At 43.9% G+C, this 19584-nt stretch overlaps 1 protein-coding gene across 1 annotated transcript in view; it reads right to left on the bottom strand.

Annotated features, from left to right (window-relative positions):
- LOC122926361 (phospholipase A2 inhibitor gamma subunit B-like) overlaps positions 1-19584 on the bottom strand; it is a 107978-nt gene that overhangs the window by 67329 nt on the left and 21065 nt on the right. The window contains exon 2 of the mRNA XM_044277735.1: positions 18371-18508. Coding sequence (XP_044133670.1) covers positions 18371-18419 — 49 coding nt within the window. The 5' untranslated portion in view covers positions 18420-18508. The remainder of the gene's footprint in view (positions 1-18370; positions 18509-19584) is intronic.

The raw sequence follows: 19584 nt of genomic DNA, 5'->3' as shown, positions 1-19584 counted from the left end.
CACAATTATGGAAACACCGCCCCACCCAAGACCTACACCGAAGCAATGTTTGGCACTAGGGCTACTAAGACCTCAAGGACGACAGGCCCAACACATAACTCTAAACCCAATCCAAATAGAGGGGACACACCTATGAGGCCCTCAGCGCACAAAAAACATCCCCCGTCTAATGGACCTTAAATTACAAAGAATCAATAAAAGATGGTATACCCAACCCCCAAACATTAATAAAATATCACACCCCACTGTAGCGCGGTTCTATCACCTCCCCAAAATACATAAATCCCTCACCAATCCCCTGGGTAGACCCATAATTTCCGGTATAGATTCTCTGACTTCAAACTTGTCAGAGTACATAGACGGCATCCTTCAAAGGTATGTGAGCACACCCCTTTCCTATTTAAAAGACTCATCAGACCTCTTTCAAAACCTAGGAGGGCTCTCTTGGCAAAGCGACTACATTTGGGCCACCCTAGACGTTATGGCTTTGTATAGCAATATCATACATTCAATAGGTCTAAAAGCGACCAAACAGTTTTTAGAAACAGACACCCTGATGCCAATCTTGCAAAAAGATTTTATTCTCAAATCGATTGATTTTATTTTACCCAATAATTACTTCTTATACAACAACAAATTTTACATTCAGGAAAAAGGCACGGCCATGGGCACAATATTTGTGCCGTCATATGCCAACCTTTTTATGGGGGCTTTTGGATCCCAATTCAATCTACGAAATCACCCCAATGTCGTATTTTACAAAAGATACATTGACAACATCATCTTAATATGGCAGGGAGACAACATAGACCTCTGTACATACATTGAGACACTTAACCAAATCAAATGGAACCTACACTCCACCTTCGAGTCCCATACCACAGAAGCCACTTTCCTCGACCTCCAGCTTAATAGCAGCAATAATATCATATCCACCAGTACACATTTCAAAAAAGTAGATGCCAACAGCTTCTAAGACTTCAAAAGCAGACACTATCACAAATGGAAAACAAAACATACCGTTCAGTCAGATGAAGAAAATTACAGCTTACAACTGAAAATCACGACCCAAGGTACTAAAGAGACACCGTTCGGACCAGGCCTCATAACCCGATACAACCAGAATCACAAACTCAGACAAATTTTCAAAAAACATTAGCCCGTATTACTCAAAGACCCGATACTAGGTAAAACAATACCCAAACAACCCAAACTCATTTTCCGCAGGGCAAAAACCCTCAAAAATTTGTTGGCCCCATCTTGTCCAAAGATACACAATCCTCTTATGTCACAGAATTACAAAACACTGAAAGAACCAAGTAGCTCGTTCAAATGCAGTACCCGTAAATGTAAATGTTGCCAGATGATGTACACATTCAAAGAAAAAATTGACTTTCCACATCCTATAGGTAAGCAATCAATGAATTGCGGTAGCAGAAACATCATTTACCTGCTCCAATGCCCTTGCACCCATTACTATGTTGGCCGCACTACACAAACCCTCTGAGAACGCATGAACGAACACCGATCCAACATCACTAGGAAGATTCAAACACACAGCATATCACAACACTTCTCTCTAGCACATGAAGGCAACCCCACTGGCCTTAGGGTAACCGCACTCAAACAGGTCACATCATCTTTCCGACAGCTCTGCCAGAGAGAGATGTTTTGGATCTATCACCTGAACACCCTCACCCCTTTGGCTTAAACAAAATGTTAGAACATACTAATTATTAAATACATGCAGTCCCCCTCCCCTCCCTTTCACTATCACACACAGATCTGTTCAGAATCGGAGTGACCTACCCTGACGTACGTGCACCCATACACACTCCACAACACTTTGTCCTAATACTCAGCATTTCATCATCATGTAGTAATTATGTATTCATCATCTTTTTTTGTAATCTTTCTATCATAATCCCTAACTATATATAGACCCCGTATATACTTTCCATTTTTTATTATTTATATATTTATATGTTTATCTTTATTTGGAATTTTAATTTTATTTTCATTTCTATTTATTTATTTTTACATATTTATTTATATATTTTCTTATTTTTATTACCAATATCACCATCATGATTATATCTCCCTCTCTGTACCACCATCGGATTTGCGATTACACTCATTATCTTAATTTAATCTTATTTAGCCATCAACAGTTTTGAAAAAACACTTTTTACGAAAAGGGTCATCGCCACGATCTGAACACCCATGCCAGTCCTCATATCCACCCCCCAAATGACAGGTTTAATGCCCTCCCAACCTGAATTCTCAGCACAAGCATCCTCCTGGCTGACTCTGACAGCCAACTTGGAACAACGCTTCGTTCCCAGCCACCACTTCTGGACATGCGCAGTAGGTTCCAAATGCATTCTGGTCTGACACGCATTGTGCAGAGAAGCGCCCCATCGCAATCGCCAACTCGGACTCCTGACGTCACCAAAGGTGATGCAATATAAGCCGCCGAATACGCCCATCTATCTTGGCGCCTTTTTTGACCACGCCCCTCTCATTTTGGCACTTTTTTCTCAGATTTAGCCCGTCACCCAGGCCACATATAGCCCCCACTTTCCACACCACATGCAAACTGCTCCCGAAACGCGTTGAGCCTGATTTTATACAATAGAATAAAAGAAAGTTGAACAGAAGCTTCCTGTCTGTGGCTGCCTTCATCTTTCACCATCTTGAAGCGATCCTGGCTGGGGGGGTATTAGTTTACCAGTGTATTATGCTTATCCGAGTAAACCCCCCCCCCCCGTGAAGTGAGTAGAATCTCATTGTTCATATATATACAGAAGTAAATATTTCCCACCACCAGTGGTGATTTTTAACCCTATATACATTGTTTTTATTACTTTTTTGATATTATTGTACTGTATTCCAACATCTCCACCATTTGTTTCATCTGCCATCACACCCAGTGGATTGGCGCTCTCCCAGGGTCACCTCTGCGGGACATTGGGGGTGTCCCCAAACTCAATTCCCCTGCCCTTTTTGCTCTTTTCTCACACGTGTAACCGCATTTTAGCCACCATTTTAGCCAGCTAGCCACCATATTAGAAAAAATTGTGATTCGTTACTACGAAGCGTGAGGAAATTAGCATTTGTTCCGATTCTAATTTTTCCTTAAATTAGGAATGAATTCGACTTCGTCAGCTGTGATTCACTCATCTCTAGTGTTAAACAGCCCGGAATGGCATTCCTGACAGTCCGGGCTGTTAGAGCAGGGACATGTGAGTGCCAGGTCTCCATTCCCCGCTGCTCGGGGGACCCGTGCAGGGCTTAGACGGGCTGCCGTAAAAAAGCAACTGCCCAGCCTAAGGCCCCTTAGTGACCACCATAAAACCATGTATGGGTGGTCACTAAGGGGTTAAAGAACCATTTTAGTTATGAGGTCACATTGTGGGGCTTATATAGTAGAAACCACCTATAAATAACCCCATTTTAGAAACCTACAGGTGTACCACAAGAAATAAAGGAGAATAGAGGAGAAATGTTATAATTTCACATATTTTGCTGATTTTCCAATTCAATTTTTACTGTAACTCAGGAAGAGTTAACAGCCAAACAAAACTCAGTATTTATTATCCTGATTCTACAGTTTGCAGAAACACAACATATGTGGTAATAAACTGCTGTATGGGCACACATTAAGGCTCAGAAAGGAAAGGGCACCATATTGATTTTGGAGAGCAGATTTCACTGCTGTAATGTTCAGGTTCCATGTCACATTTGAAGACCTCTTATGCACCCATCCAGTGGAAACCCACAAAAAGTAACAACTTTTTGAAACTACACTTCCCCAAGAAATATGTCAAGGGGTGTAGTCAGCACATTGGCCCAACAAGTGTTTCATAGAATTTGGAAACACTTGGCTGTTAAAATGAAAAAGAAAAAAAAATTACGAGAAAATATTGCTTTAGGCCCAAGGTTTTCATTTTTACAGGGGGTAACAGAAAAGAATGCACCCCACAATTATCCATTTTCTCCTGGAGAGCACGGTGGCTTTTTGAAACAGCTGATCGGCGGCCTATCCTGAGGATTATCTTTACCTGGATAACCCCTTTAATGATGCACAATATTTATCAATTATCATGTGACATTCAATAGATTTGGTGTGAATTAAGCCAAAACTGACTTTCCCTTATAGAAACCCCCCCCCCATTATTCAATTTTTTGCTTGCTTTTCCAGTGTTTTTACAGCATCCAGTAACTGCGTCTCCATAGAGTATTAAAACAAAGTTTTGAGAGAATCAACTTCAGATCTTGGATCCAAAGGTCGATTCGCTCATCCCTACCAGTAATCAGACTGTTTGATGTCAACGACACTCCTGTCACTTTGTAAGCAAATGAGCATACAGGTGGCCATTCTAGTCAGCATGCCCAATAAGCCACTTCTTTCCGGCTGCGCCACCCACTGAGAAGATTAGGTGTTTTGGCCAGTGCCATCCTCATATTCATTCTCTTGTTCCTCTACCTCTGATTCCTCCTCCTCCATGGCAGATTTCCTTTGTGTGTCCCCAACAGCTATAGGGGGCCGGCAAGATGTGTAAGCTGTTCCTCTTTCTGTGTCAGCCCCTCCTGCATGAGCATTAGCGTCTGTTCTAAGACACATATGAGGAGCATGACATTGTTATTGACACAATTGTCCCATCTGACAAATTTTTGGGCCTCTTCCAAGGGCTTCAGCACCCGACAGGCATCTCAGATGAGCTGCCACTGCCTGATCTCAAAGTAACACATTCTCCCTGCTGCTGAGGCTGTCTGGTGCATGACAAAATCATTCATGGCTTTCCACTGTTTGTACAGACACTCGAGCATGGGCATTGTCGAATTCCAGTTGACACATCACAGATTAAGCAGTGTAGTAGCAGACTATTCCAGGAGAGCATTGTTGCCATGTAGGAATGTCTGCAATGTTTGGACAGTTTCTTCTACTTTGCCAGTACCTTGTGCAAGCCAGTGTACTTGTTTAGAAAGTGTTGCATGACTAGGTTGATGATGGTCCCTCATGCATGAAACATGTCTTATTTGACCTAGGTTCAGGGTGGCCAGGGCATTGCACCCATTGTCACCGATTACCTTGCCCAGTTGAAGTCGACGAGGTGACAGCCAACGTGTTCTTTGCTGCTTGATGTATTTTAGCAACTGCTCGCCGGTGTAGCTACTCTTGTCCAGCTCCAACATGGTGTGTCAACACATGACCTAACACATATGATAGGAATGAGTGGTAGTGCAAGCTACCCTGTGGCCTACTGCTGTTGGGGACGGGCAAGTTAAGGGTCTGGTGTGGGAAACAGGTCGACAGAAACATGGGGGGGTCAAAAGGACCTGGCCTTATTGCCAGGGTGCTGCTTCGCCGCTACCAAAAAAAAAAATTGACCCAGTTGGCCATGAAAGATATTTACAGTCACTGGGCGTAAGAGCTGCTCCAGGTGTCAATTGCTACACAGCGAGAACCACAGGGAGCAGCCCACATTGTACGTCATGTGAGAGTACAAGGCAGAGATGGCTTTTTGGGAGAAATAATGTAGGCTAGATATCTTCTAGAGAGGCTGAGCACACACCATTAGTTCCCTAAAGGCAACCAAATGGTCGCCCAAATGGTACAGCAGCAACTGCACTTGGACAGGTGGGAGTTAAGCTTTGGCATGTAGAGTTGTTTCCTGGTCGTGCATTCAGTTATGGTGAGAAGGAGCAAACTGTGATGATGAGAAGGAGCAAACTCCTGTTGCAGTAGCCGACTGCCACCTTTACTTGACCATGGAATGGGGAGATGCTGCTTTGTGCGGTTTAATAGAGCTGTGGTGCTTACATTTGTGTTTGCCTGCCCAAATCTTATTGTGCTCTTGTCTGTGAAGGTTCTTATTTATCCAGGTCATGGTATATCTAAAGAATAAATCAAGGCAACTGGACTTACTGTAGATTTCTTGAAAACTTTTCACTCGCTCTTCCAACGAGCTTTCTGAAGTCTGAGTGACTGTACAAGAATTTTCTGGAATTAAATATGTAAGTTATTGTGCTCTTGCACAGCTTGCACAGGGCAATGCTTCTGTCTTTGAGAAGCATGGAGAAAAAGATGGGAAATACTTGCACGAAATAGAGATAGTCGAGCTTGGTTTATCTCTGGCACGTATTGATCCTAATCCACCAACAGCATCAGTGGCATCAGAAGATCCCAAAGCAGACGTGGCCCTTTCTGTTCTTTGGAATGTATGTGGTCTCTGCTCTTTATTGCCCTCATCTTCAACCTCCTCCTCTGTAGTGTTGATCACAAATATTCGAATTTCGAATTTTTATCGCGAATATAGGTACTTCGAAAATTTGCGAATATTTCTAATATAGTTATATATATTCGTAATTTCGCATATTCGCATATTACACAATCATTACCTTGCCGATTTTTTCAAGAAAAAAAAATCACAAATTTTCGAATTTTCAAATATTCGATGAATATTCAAAAAAATATTCGTGAAATATCGCGAATTCAAATATGACTACTCCTCTGATGTTGCCAACTCATGAGCACCCCAATCCGGCTCCCAGGCCTTGTCCAACACACAATCATCATTGGGGTTGTCACCCACCCTGCCGCTTCTATCAGACTGTGGGATATCATGGTGGGTTCTTATAGTACAGTGTAGTATAGATATAGCATAAACAGAAACGGGGCTAGGACTGATGCTTAATATCAGGTTATCAGTCACAGATGATGTGGTGCATTACCCTGTGTATTAGTATAGTGATCACCTATATCCTGAAATTCAATAACCCCCCCCACAAACATACACACCCACACCCAAAATAAATGAATAAATAAATAAAAATTTAACTTGGTGGAGATAGAGAAAATAAAATAGATTTAGCCCTAATATTACCAAACACTGATATTATATGGTTTTTCAAACTTAAAAAAATAAACTTTGTGAGATGCCCTGACACATAGTTCACACTGGTATTCTATATGCTATGCTAGAGTGATAGCAGAGCACGTTATACCATTTTGAGCTTATTCCACCCCCCAACCACAGCCATAAAAAAGGATTTCTGCAGCAGCTGCAGTTCTGCTAGGAGGCACAGCCAGCCTCAGCTCCTCACTTCTCACTCCCTGGCTGACAGCTCTCCCTGCCTGTCCCTATTACACACACAATTCTTCTTCTTTCTGAATCTATAATTTCTGTTCACTGTCCCTGGCAGTAGAATACAACACGCTTCATTGATTTTTCACCTTCCCTGACTCACTAAGTTCATTTTTGTGGCAGGCATTGTAAGACCCATCCACCTTCATTCATAGTCCAACACAGAATAAAGTTCTGCTCATTCTGCTCTGGCACCTCCCTGTCTGCTGCAGCACTGATTGGCTCATCTAGACTGACTTTCGACTTGTGAGACAATCAGGGCAAGCCTTCATCCCTACTTCCTTTCAGGGTCATGTGAGACCCTTTTTTATTCCCCCCTAGTGTTTTTTCCTACTGACATGTGCAGTAAAATGGCACTACACACCATTATACTGGATTCATCCAAGACAAACTTGAAAAGGTTCTGGTTTGTCTATGTCATCTGAAAAATTGCAAAGTTTGTTACAACTGGTTCGCTCATCCTTGCTGTATTGGATTTCAGTGTCTGTGTGATTGTACTTTATTATTATTGTACATCTGAAAAGGGGCGCACATACATAATATAAGACAAAAACAAATATTGTAAATTTGGACATCCTTTGTGAAAGATTGATACAGAGGCAGAGAGGACCCTGCCTGTGAGGATTTACAGTCCAAAAGCCAAAGAGACAGGAGATGAGGGTAGAAGCTTCTCATCTGGCTGTGTAGTGGCAGCATGCTTATTGAAGGTGGTAGGCTTCCCAGAAGAGTAGTTTTTTAGGATGTTTTTGAAGGTTTGAATGTCTGGGGAGAGTCTGATGTGCTGGGGTAGCGAAATGCAGAGTAGGGGGATGCACATGAGAAATCTTATAGATGGGCTGCATGAGCATCAGAAAAGAGGAGAGCAAAAAAGGAAGTCTTTGAAGATTATGTGTTTGGAAGTATTGGGAGTGTAGGTCGGAGATGTGTGGAGGAGACCGGTTGTGTGTTTGTTGTTGTTAGTATTTTGAAATTAATTCATTGGGCAGTGGGGAGTTACTGAAGGGAATGGCAGGGGGGAGAAGGTGGAGGAGAAACAAGAGACAGGTGGATTAACTGGGCAGCAGAGTTAAAGGGGCGTAAGCAGAAATTAGCCAAATTTTCAAAAATTTGATGTCGACGCTTTGCTGAATTTTTAAAAAAAAAATGGTTCGTTCTGAATTAATTTGTCATTTAGCACGTTAAATCAGCTATTTCCTGGTCTGAAGGGAAAGTACATCCCAGTGTATATCATTGTGCATTGCAGCAACATACATAGCTAGTGCTTTCTGGTAGTGAAACAGTTAGTGTGCGCATATGGATGAGCGCATCGGCGTGTGTTACTATTAGGCTCAGTTCACACTTCATTTATTTGGTCAGTTACGGGTCCAAAACAAAGAAGGTGCAGATCTTTTTATTATACCTTATCTGAGAGTAGGATTGGCTCCTGATTTTGCACTGGCGGCACTGGTCAAGAGGTCACAGGTAAGTGTGCATGCCCAAAGGGAACAGAGACTGGCGCAATAGGTACAAGTGGTGCCGTCACAGAGTTGGGAGGGTGTCATCAGTAAGTTTATGTTGACATCAATATTTATTTTCCCTTCTTCTGATCCGTCAGAACAATAACAAAAAAAAAGAGATCTTGTCTTTTGAGCATCCGCCTTCACACGGTCAGTATTTGGTCAGAATTTGTTAGGTAAAAACAGAAGTGGGTCAATTTTTGTGGGTTTTCATTTTTCTGTTCTTCTGACGGATCAAGAGAGCATTAAATAAACTGTGATGTCAACAAGGCCAAACAAGAACACTAGTGTCCCTAGAACAGACTGTTGAGGATGGCAACAGCATGAGGAGTCAACTCAGTGGCCCAGTCACAGAAGGGTGAGCGTGACAAGTGTGGCAACTGTATGAGGAGTCAACATAGTGGCCTAGTCATAGAGTGGTGAGGGAGGCAACAGCATGAGGAGTCAACAGTGTGGCCCAGTTACATTATGGGGAGGGTGGCAACCGCATGAGGAGTGGGGAGGTGGGGGGCAACAGCAGTGGCAGTAAAAGCACAAGATGGTTGCAGTAGGAGAAGATGGCAGCAGGTAAGTGGCATCAGGCAGATGGCAGCATCAGAATAGTGGCTGAAGCAGAAGTAACAGGCCATTTTTCACAATGTTCTGGTGTGGCAGCACACTGCAGTCAGAACATTACTGCCAGAATGATCTAGTGTAATTCATCAGGCACTGGTGTGTGGAAATGTTGCCTCTGTCTCACGAGCAAGCTGCCACCCTCACCCCCTGATGATGATGATGATGAAACCCTCTCTTAAACCAGCTCCCACATGCCATCGATTACATCATCCACTACTGTGTGCTCCTCATTTATGGGATTAGTAGAACTACAGGTAACAGCACACTGCTAGTCAATTGCACAAAGATATACGTAAACACTGAATAAAAATAGCGGCTTGGTGGCTATACTTACTGCAAAAGCAGCTAGAAACTCTTTGCGCATATAATTGATCAAAAATATGTTGAGTCCATCTACCAGACGACAAGGTGGCTTCTAATCAGATGGGGCCTACTCTAACATGCCTCTCCTGGGCTTATAGCCTACAATCTGGGCAAAGTAGCACCCAGCTATATCCTATATATGCCTCTCCCAGGCTGTCAGCCTGCAATATGGGCAAGGTAGGATACAGCTGTACAATCTATTTCTTCCCTGCTCCTCATTTATGTCACCCTCACCAGTCTCATGGCCGCGTTCCTGACTACTCGTAACTAGTTATGGACGAACATCGGCCGGGACGGTTCGTGGCAAGCCAGCAAACACTTACTAGAACTACACAAATAGTCTCACAACATGGACAGTGATATACCAGAGGGAGATCATTGGCAAAAATATGTTTTTTTATCAGGGGCAATTTTTATGCGTCTTAAAGGGAAACTCTCAAAATTTTTTATTTCCCATCGGTTTGATGTATACAAATGTGCAGCATTTAAAAAAATGCATATGTTAATGTACATTTCTTTTCCATGGAAATGTATGGTAAACGGAGGCCACTGTACGGCATCAGTCTGAGGTATCTGTTAACGCATGCATTTTTGGTATGCATTAAATGAATGGCAAAAATTGTATGTGAACCCAGCCCTAGCATCAGAATAAGCACCAGTACACAGCGGAGCAGCGTGGCGGAGAGGGGAGGCCGCCATGTACTGACAGAGAGCTAACTGGTCCTGGTGGTCAGGGATGAGGATTGTGTTTCCCAAGGATCATTTTCTACTGGGAAATACAGGGCACAGTATAATACACTAGAATCTATATAATATAAAGATATCAGCCCAACCCCCGAATGATAATACAATTAGGTGATCATTTATTATATAGAAATAAGTCTATGTTAGGCGAATTCCTGACACAGATTGTGGCGCAAACGTCCTTAGCACCGCAATCTGCATATTTTTCCCGCTCATGCCAGGTCTAAAAAAGGATGGCGTCGGCAGGGAAAGGGATACAGTTATGCTCGTCCAGTTATTGGATACCACCGCCATACATTGACTGGATAACACCTCTGTACAGTGAGCGGATAAAAAAAAGAGTATAAGAGGGCACAGTACAGGGAATGACTAGGGGCACTGCACAGGGTGTGGTAAGAGGGCACAATGTATAAGGGGGCATAGTACAGGGTGGGGGGCAAAGTCACATGACCCTGTGATATTGGAAAGTCCTTATGGTGAATGTGGTTCATACGCCACCATAATGAGAGGTAGATGAGTGACAGGGGTGTGATTATGTGGCTAGAGATAAAAAATGTAACTGTCGGCCAGTACAGGCCCCAAAAATTAGCCAATAGGCATTCACCTGATAATAAAGAACTTTGGATTCTGTGGCTGGAGGTACATTAGGCGGTCACAGGATAAAAATTTAGCTGTCGGCCAGTACAGGCCACAAAAATTAGGCATTCAATGGACATAAAAAGGCCTTTTATGTCCCTGTATTTACCTAAGACAGGGACCATGATTGGTTCTGGGTGGTGGCGGATATATGTTGGCAGTCATAAGGAAATTTAATCAATTGTGGTCGACTTGTTACATGTGTTGAATTTCTCCGAGATCCATGCCTAATTCATTTTTAGAAATGTGAGGTAGTCCACACTGTCATGAGCTAGGTGAGTGCGCTTATCGATCCTGATCCCCCTGCTGCGCTGAACGTCCTTTCGGACAGGACACTGGACGAGGGGCAAGCCAACAGTTCCATGGAAAATTGTGCCAGCTCTGGCCACAGGTCAAGCCTGCACACCCAGTAGTAAAGGGGTTCATCACTTCTCAGAGCGTCCACATCGGCCGTTAACCCTTGTAGTCAGACACCTGTCGGTCTAGGTGTTCCCTGAGGCTGGATCCGGAGGACGGCTGTCGATGGTTTGGCTGCAAGAATGATCTCTTATCCGAAGTGACCAACACATCTTTAAACCGCCCTCTTTTTGCATGCGCTGTTGGATTGGTACCCTCAACAGTTTCTCTGAGAGTGAAAATTCCTCTGCCAGCGCCTGCAAAAGCAGAATGCAGCATATCTCGAAGCAAGGCCTGGAAGTGCTGCATTCTTACAGCCCTCTGTGATGGTGGTAACATTTCCGCCATTTTGTGTTTGTACCGGGGGTCTAAGTACGTTGCCACCCAGTACTGGTCCTTGCCCTTTATGCTTTTTATACGGGGGTCCCGCTTCAAACAATGGAGCATTAAGGCCCCCATTTGCACTAAATTAGAAGCGGTGGAGTGGCCTGGCTCCTGCTCATCGTCCAGGATAATGTCGTCCTCAGTTTCCTCCCCACAGCCACGGACAACACCAGGGATCCCAGAAAAGTTTAAACCCTGCTCTTCTTGCTCCTCCTCTGCCCCGGCACATTCCTCCTCTGACTCCTCTTCAGACTCCTGTTGTTGACTTGTCTCAGATGAAGTAGCCCCCCTGGGAATTCATCCAGCATTGCCAATTCCTCATCTTACTGCTCCTGCTCCTTCACGGCTTGATCAATGACACGACTCAATGCACACTCCAGAAAAAAGCGCAAGGTACGATGTCACTGATGGCACCCTGGCAGCGACTGACCAGTTTGGTGATCTCATCAAATGGCCGAAGAAGTCTGCATGTGTAGTGCATGAGCAGCCACTGGTGCGGTGAAAAAAAAACAAGCTCCCCAGAACCTGTCCTGCTGCAGAGTTCGTACAGGTAGTCATTAACTGCATGTTTCTGCTGGAGCAGCCTATCAAGCATATATAAGGTGGAGTTCCATCGCGTTGGGCAGTCAAAAATCAGACGCCTGATGGGCAGGTGGTGTCGCCGCTGAATGTCAGCAAGGCGAGCCATGGCCATGTAATATCTTCTAAAATGGCCAGAGATTTTCCTGGCCTGCCGCAAGATGTCTGGACCCCAGGGTATTTGGCAACGAATCACTACAAGGCTAAGTTCAGGACGTGTGCCATACATGGCACGTGTGTCATTTTGCCCTGTTTCAGCTCGCTCAGCAGATTGGCATCGTTGTCGCACACCACTTTACCAACTGTCAAATTGAGCAGGGTTAGCCACTGATCGGCCTGTGACAGCAAAGCTGAAAGGAGTGCAGGACCGATGTGGCTCTTGGCTTCCAGGCACAACAGACGCAGCATAGCATGGCAACGTCTCACCTGGCACGTCAAATAGGTTCTGGGGAGCTTGAGGGGCGGAGCAGAGGATGGAGTAGGAGGAGGAGAAGAAGAGGCAGGCCTGCATGCAATCCGTGGCGGTAACATCAAATCTACACTGGTGCCACGGGTTGCAATCTTGACGGTCATTAGAAGGTTCACCCAGTGGGCAGTAAAAATTATATACCTCTCTGCCCATGTTTGCTATTCCACGTGTCTGTGGTCAGATGTATCTTGACACCGACACTGTGTGCCAGAGATACATTCACTTGCCGCTGAATGTGGCCATCTAGCTCTGGGATGCCCTTCTGGGAGAAATATTTCCTCCCGGGGACCTTTGGCCACAAATTTTCTAAAGGCCTTTCAGTCGACCAGTTTATATGGCAGTAGTTGGCGGGCTAGCAGTTCTGACAAGCCAGAGGTCACCCGTTGGTCAAGAGGGTTATCCAGCGTCACCATCTTTTTTCGCTCGAACATTTGGGGCAAGGAAGCCTGCCTTTTGCCAGATGAACGCGACAACGACATGGTGGAAGGTGGAGTGGAGGACAACTGGGAGGAGAGAGGAAAAGGAGAAGAGGCAGGACGGGGAGCGCCAGGAGTGTGGCTTTGCGGGTTCTCACGGTGTTGCTTCCACTGGGCTCGGTGATGGGAGGCCAGATGCCTTCTTAAAGCAGTCGTCCCTAGGTGAGTGTTGGGCTTACCGCGACTTATGCGTTGACAGCACAGGCTGCAGATGGCAACACTATTGTCAGCAGAGGACACTTTAAAAAAAAAAAAAACACACAGCAGAGCCATATGCTAGCGTCCTGGGAGCGCCAATTGTGACCGTGCATGGTGAAGGTCTTGTTCCAGATACATTAGCAGTCTGCTTTTTGCCTCCTGTGCACTGTAAGTTCTGCCTACTTCTCCTCCTTCTCCTCCATATCTGCTGCTCAGTCTCTCCATCTGATCTCCCCTCCTCTTCCTCTCTTGTGAGCACCCACGTGACGTCCATCGACATCATCAGATTCACAACCACTGACATTAGAGATCTCTGAGTAGGCAGCAACAGCAGGGACCACCCTCCTTGGGCTGATCTGGGTACTGTCGTCAGACTGCTGGGTGGCGACCGTTGATACCTCCTCTTCCTGATCCGATGCCAAGAATGGCTGCGCATCGGTAAGAACTCGAGCAGAGGGGATATGGTGGTGGTGTCTTTGGGGGTGCACACAGCAGAAAGCGAAGACTGTACAGATAGAGAGGATGAGGAGGGTGCAGAAGTGGAAGGCTCAGTGAGCCACTTAACCAAGTCTGGTGGGTTCTTCTACGTAATCACACGCACCTTCTGCAACTTCCCACTTAGGCTCCGGCCTGGTGCACCTGCCCAACCCCTACCACCCCTGCGGAATGGCCTGCCCGTTCCTCTGCCTGTCATTTTTAAAATGAAACTGTGACAAAAGTCCCTATAGAAGAGCAGTATTTGTGGAAGAAGGTATATAACACCCCACTTTAATCAGTTTTTTCAGAGGGCAACTTGTAAATCACACCAGTAGAAATTATTTGTTCAAATAGTATTTTTCACTCTGTGTAGATGCTGTAATGCAGCAAAACCACTGACAAATACTGCACTACCTAAATGCACTATATAGAAAGTATATTATTGGTATATAACACCCCTGCTTCAATTATTTTTTTGGGGGGGGCAACTGGTAAAATACACCAGTAGAAATGATTTGTTCCAATAGCGTTTGTCACTCTGTGTAGATACGGTAACGCAGCAAAACCGCAAACAAATGCTGCACTACCTAAATGCACTATATAGAAAGGGTCTTGCGTGATGACGTCATTATGTGAGACCCGGTGCAGGAGTGGTGATGTCCTTGGGAACGCATGCATCGGGACGCAGCAACACAAGCCACAGATAAAACTGCGGCGGGGGGACGGGAAGGAGGCAGTTTTTTTTTTCTTTCTTTATACTAAATGTCCACACTGCTGGGGGCACCAGGGATGGGGGAAGGAAATCATATATACTTGGCACTACTGGGAAAGAATGGAGGAGCATTATATACCGGCGCTACAGGGGAATATTTATATATACAGTACAGACCAAAAGTTCGGACACACCTTCTCATTCAAAGAGTTTTCTTTATTTTCATGACTATGAAAATTGTAGATTCACACTGAAGGCATCAAAACTATGAATTAACACATGTGGAATTATATACATAACAAAAAAGTCTGAAACAACTTAAAATATGTCATATTCTAGGTTCTTCAAAGTAGCCACCTTTTGCTTTGATTACTGCTTTGCACACTCTTGGCATTCTCTTGATGAGCTTCAAGAGGTAGTCACCTGGAATGGTCTTCCAACAGTCTTGAAGGAGTTCCCAGAGATGCTTAGCACTTGTTGGCCTTTTTGCCTTCACTCTGCGGTCCAGCTCACCCCAAACCATCTTGATTGGGTTCAGGTCCGGTGACTGTGGAGGCCAGGTCATCTGGCGCAGCACCCCATCACTCTCCTTCATGGTCAAATAGCCCTTACACAGCCTGGAGGTGTGTTTGGGGTAATTGTCCTGTTGAAAAATAAATGATGGTCCAACTAAACGCAAACCGGATGGAATAGCATGCGCTGCAAGATGCTGTGGTAGCCATGCTGGTTCAGTATGCCTTCAATTTTGAATAAATCCCCAACAGTGTCACCAGCAAAGCACCCCCACACCATCACACCTCCTCCTCCATGCTTCACGGTGGGAACCAGGCATGTAGAGTCCATCCGTTCACCTTTTCTGCGTTGCACAAAGACACGGTGGTTGGAACCAAAGATCTCAAATTTGGACTCATCAGACCAAAGCACAGATTTTCACTGGTCTAATGTCCATTCCTTGTGTTCTTTAGCCCAAACAAGTCTCTTCTGCTTGTTGCCTGTCCTTAGCAGTGGTTTCCTAGCAGATATTCGACCATGAAGGCCTGATTCACACAGTCTCCTCTTAACAGTTGTTCTAGAGATGTGTCTGCTGCTTATTTACTTAGTCCTACTGAATAGACTGTTCGAATTTGTATTATGGCAAGAAAAAAGCAGCTATCAGCTGTGCATCCACCTGACTTCTCCACAACGCAACTGATGGTCCCAACGCCATTTATAAGGCAAGAAATCCCACTTATTAAACCTGACAGGGCACACCTGTGAAGTGAAAACCATTTCAGGTGACTACCTCTTGAAGCTCATCAAGAGAATGCCAAGAGTGTGCAAAGCAGTAATCAAAGCAAAAGGTGGCTACTTTGAAGAACCTAGAATATGACATATTTTCAGTTGTTTCACACTTTTTTGTTATGTATATAATTCCACATGTGTTAATTCATAGTTTTGATGCCTTCAGTGCAAATCTACAATTTTCATAGTCATGAAAATAAAGAAAACTCTTTGAATGAGAAGGTGTGTCCAAACTTTTGGTCTGTACTGTATATATATATATATATATATATATATATATATATATATTCTGGCACTATGGGGGGAGCATTATATATTGGAACTAGTGGGGGGCACTACAGGAGGACATTAGAGCCACTGGGAGCATTACAGTTATATTATTACTACTAGAGTACTGTAGGGGTGTTAATATTATTTGATGCAATATGGAGGGCATTGCTACTAATGGGGGCTATCTTGGGGAGTATTATAAATATTGGGGGCACCATTACTAATGAGGACAGTCTGGGTGTATAGTATAGTGTTTGTGGACGTGGGGGACACACAACAGGCACAGTATTGGGGGTAACTTCCAGACGTTCTCCGGGTTTATTCTGTTTGAGGAGATGGCGTGCGCTGTGCTCATGTGCTGTCTACCTTCTCTCTTCCTGCTCTGCTGCTGTATGTCTATGGGATAGCAGCAGTGAACAGCACGCGCCATCTCCTCAAACAGCTGATCGGCGGGGTCGTCATACTTCAGACTGTGTTTTTAGCACATTCATACAAGATGTGGGCCCCCTCTTTTGATTTTGCCCAGGGCCACATTTTGTGTAAAACTGGTCCTGGGGACTCCCCAATAACAGTTAAAATACACTAGTAGTTTGCCACAATTTGAGAATTAAAGCATAATAGAATTGCATATCAATTAAACAAGTCGGACACTCCAATAACAGTTTAATTTGACAGCTTATTCACCCAAATTTAAGAAGCAAGGAGTAATAGAATCACTTATCTATTAAGCAAGGTGGACACTATTTAATTAGATAGCTCTGTGCAGGGATTAATGCAAACTGAGCTGTCTCCTATGGATCCCTTCAGCTTCTGATTACTCAGAGCCTGCACTGTGCCAGCAGTCTCCCTATGCTCTCTACAGTTTGAAAAAACTCTCCTTATGATCTCCCTACACTGTCCCTGCAGTCTCTGTATCCAAGATTCTACAATTAAAGCTTTTTTAAACACTGTCTCTTCTCTAGCACATCTCTCCCTATGCTCAGTACACTGTAAAATTGTTGAGACCGGGCAGGATTAGGATTTTTATAGGGCTGTGACATCACAGGGACTGGCTAACTGCTGATTGTCCGACTGCACTGCATTATGGGTGATCTCTTCTTCCCAGGCTTCTTACTTTCACTGTGTGACACATCACCCCCATTTTAGGAAAAATTATTTACCACAAAGTGAATTTTTCCAAAAAGCGCCTAGGAAATTCTGATTAGTTGCAAATAGAATTTTTCCTAAACTTCGGATCGAATTACACTTCAGATGCTTCAATTCGCTCAACACTGGGTTTAAGACTGTTAGATGGGTGGCCACAAAAGAGAATGTTACAATAGTCTAGTTGGGATAATGAGAGCATGCACTAGCATTTTAGATGGCTTGGGGTTGAGGAAGTTGCAAATTTGAGAAATGTTTTTGGAGGCTGAAAGAGGTGATCTGGGCTTGGGTGGGCAGGTTGAAAGACAGGGAAGAAAGTGTGGAGCCAATAACTGTGATTGAGGGATTGAGTGATATGATGGATATAGAAGAAAGCTGGTTATCTCCATGAAGATTTTTTTTTTTTTTTTTTTTTTACAGCAAGAGAAGTAGAATATAGCTAGATAGCAGTAAAGTGACACCTGGGCCACAGAGGTTGATCTAAATGTCATCAGCATAGAAGTAGTAGTGAAAGCTTTGCCAATATATGAGCTGTCCCAGGTCAAAGTTACTGTATAAATGGAGACAAGTAGTGGTCCCAAGACAGAGCCTTGAGGACATATAACTCACCAGCTATGGTTTCTTTATTTGAGGATCCACACACCTGTCCCAATGGGCAAGTGATGTTGTTGTCTGAGCATTGTGAGGCGATAGAGTAACTGTATGAGCACTGTGTGTAACCTAAAAAAGATGTCAATTAGGACATTGATCACATATTACACAATTTCCCTGCACTTTTTTTTCTTTTGTATCATTAGTGAGATAAATGGCATCTGAGAATGATGTTTAGCAGCTCATCTCACACCATGAGCAGGAAAAAGGTAAGATCTGTCCTACAAATTACCATTATTATTATTTACAATATTATGAATTAATTCATAACTACTAAAGTGTAGGAAAAGCCAAATAATTCAGGTCTTACGATGTTTCCAAAAACTTACTTGCTTCTGCAAGAGCTGAGAGGAGGACAATTCCAATCAGAGAGTTCATGTTCACCCTTTGAAGACAGGATAGGAGTGACTTTGGTTGAGGTTCTTAATTTATAGGTTTTTGGGTGGAACATGGAAGGATCTTAATCACTGTAAAGAAAAGTTAATGTTTACCTCTTATATTGTTGAGGTTATATATTTCTGTCAACAATCTTAGTTTTATTGCCGCAGGTTAAAACAGTAGGTGACAAGTTCTCAGTGACTGTGTACCCTCTGTGCCAACTAACCGGTTAGGTGTAGGGCTTACTCTAAAGGGCATCATCATGGTGCTTCAACGATATTCACTCAATAAACCCTGTACAGGGATCTGGACTTTGCTGCAGGTTAACAACCAGAAGGCTACCTCCTGGGATGGTCCTGGTGTAGTTGGCAGGTGACTCAATGGGACTCTGGTGCAAGCAGTAAGCATGTGTACGAGTCGAAAATTCAACAAAAAGATGAGATAATTAATTCTAAACTAATCAGATGATTCTGACGATTCTGAACAATTCACTTTGAATAAAATGTGGAAAACTACACTGGCCATTTTACTTCTACAGGAAACAGGGAGAGAGATTAAAATAAAGGGTTACATAATCCTGGGAGAAGCCCTGGCTAGCAGGCTTGCCCACATTACTATGCAGACAGTATGTCAATGTCACGGATGGGGTTGCAGAAAGCTGGAACTTATAAATAAACATCCGACTGGCTTGATCCCAAACTAAGGAGCATATGGGTGAGCCCTATAAAACCCCTAGAGCTCTCCCTGACTGCTATGCCCATGCAAAGGTCTTTATGGTAGACGATTGCATGCCCATGTACCTAATACTATATGACACCTGAAAACCCTATAATAGTGAGGGGACACGACCACCGGCTCCCTGCACTTAATACGGACGGAGTCAGGGTCACCTAGAATCAAGCCAGCAAGAAAACACAAATAAAGGAAACAGAAGCAGCCTCCAGCAGTGAACACAATCCAGGAAGAAGTATAAACCGCAAAGTGAGGCAGTATGGGAGGAAATATAAAGGCAGACAATTAGTGTAAATAGGTGACAGCTGGGAGAAGGAAAGGAGATGACAAAGTGAAACCAAAACAAAGAACTTCATGCAGGTAGAGAAGAACATCTAACAGACATTCTCACAGAAGTGGCGGTGACAGTTAGCCAACCAGGGTGCAGGATATC

This window comes from Bufo gargarizans, chromosome 2, assembly GCF_014858855.1.
Source record: "Bufo gargarizans isolate SCDJY-AF-19 chromosome 2, ASM1485885v1, whole genome shotgun sequence".
NCBI lineage: Eukaryota > Metazoa > Chordata > Amphibia > Anura > Bufonidae > Bufo > Bufo gargarizans.
Note: the sequence above shows the minus strand (reverse complement) of the source record. Positions and strands in the feature narration are given on the sequence as shown.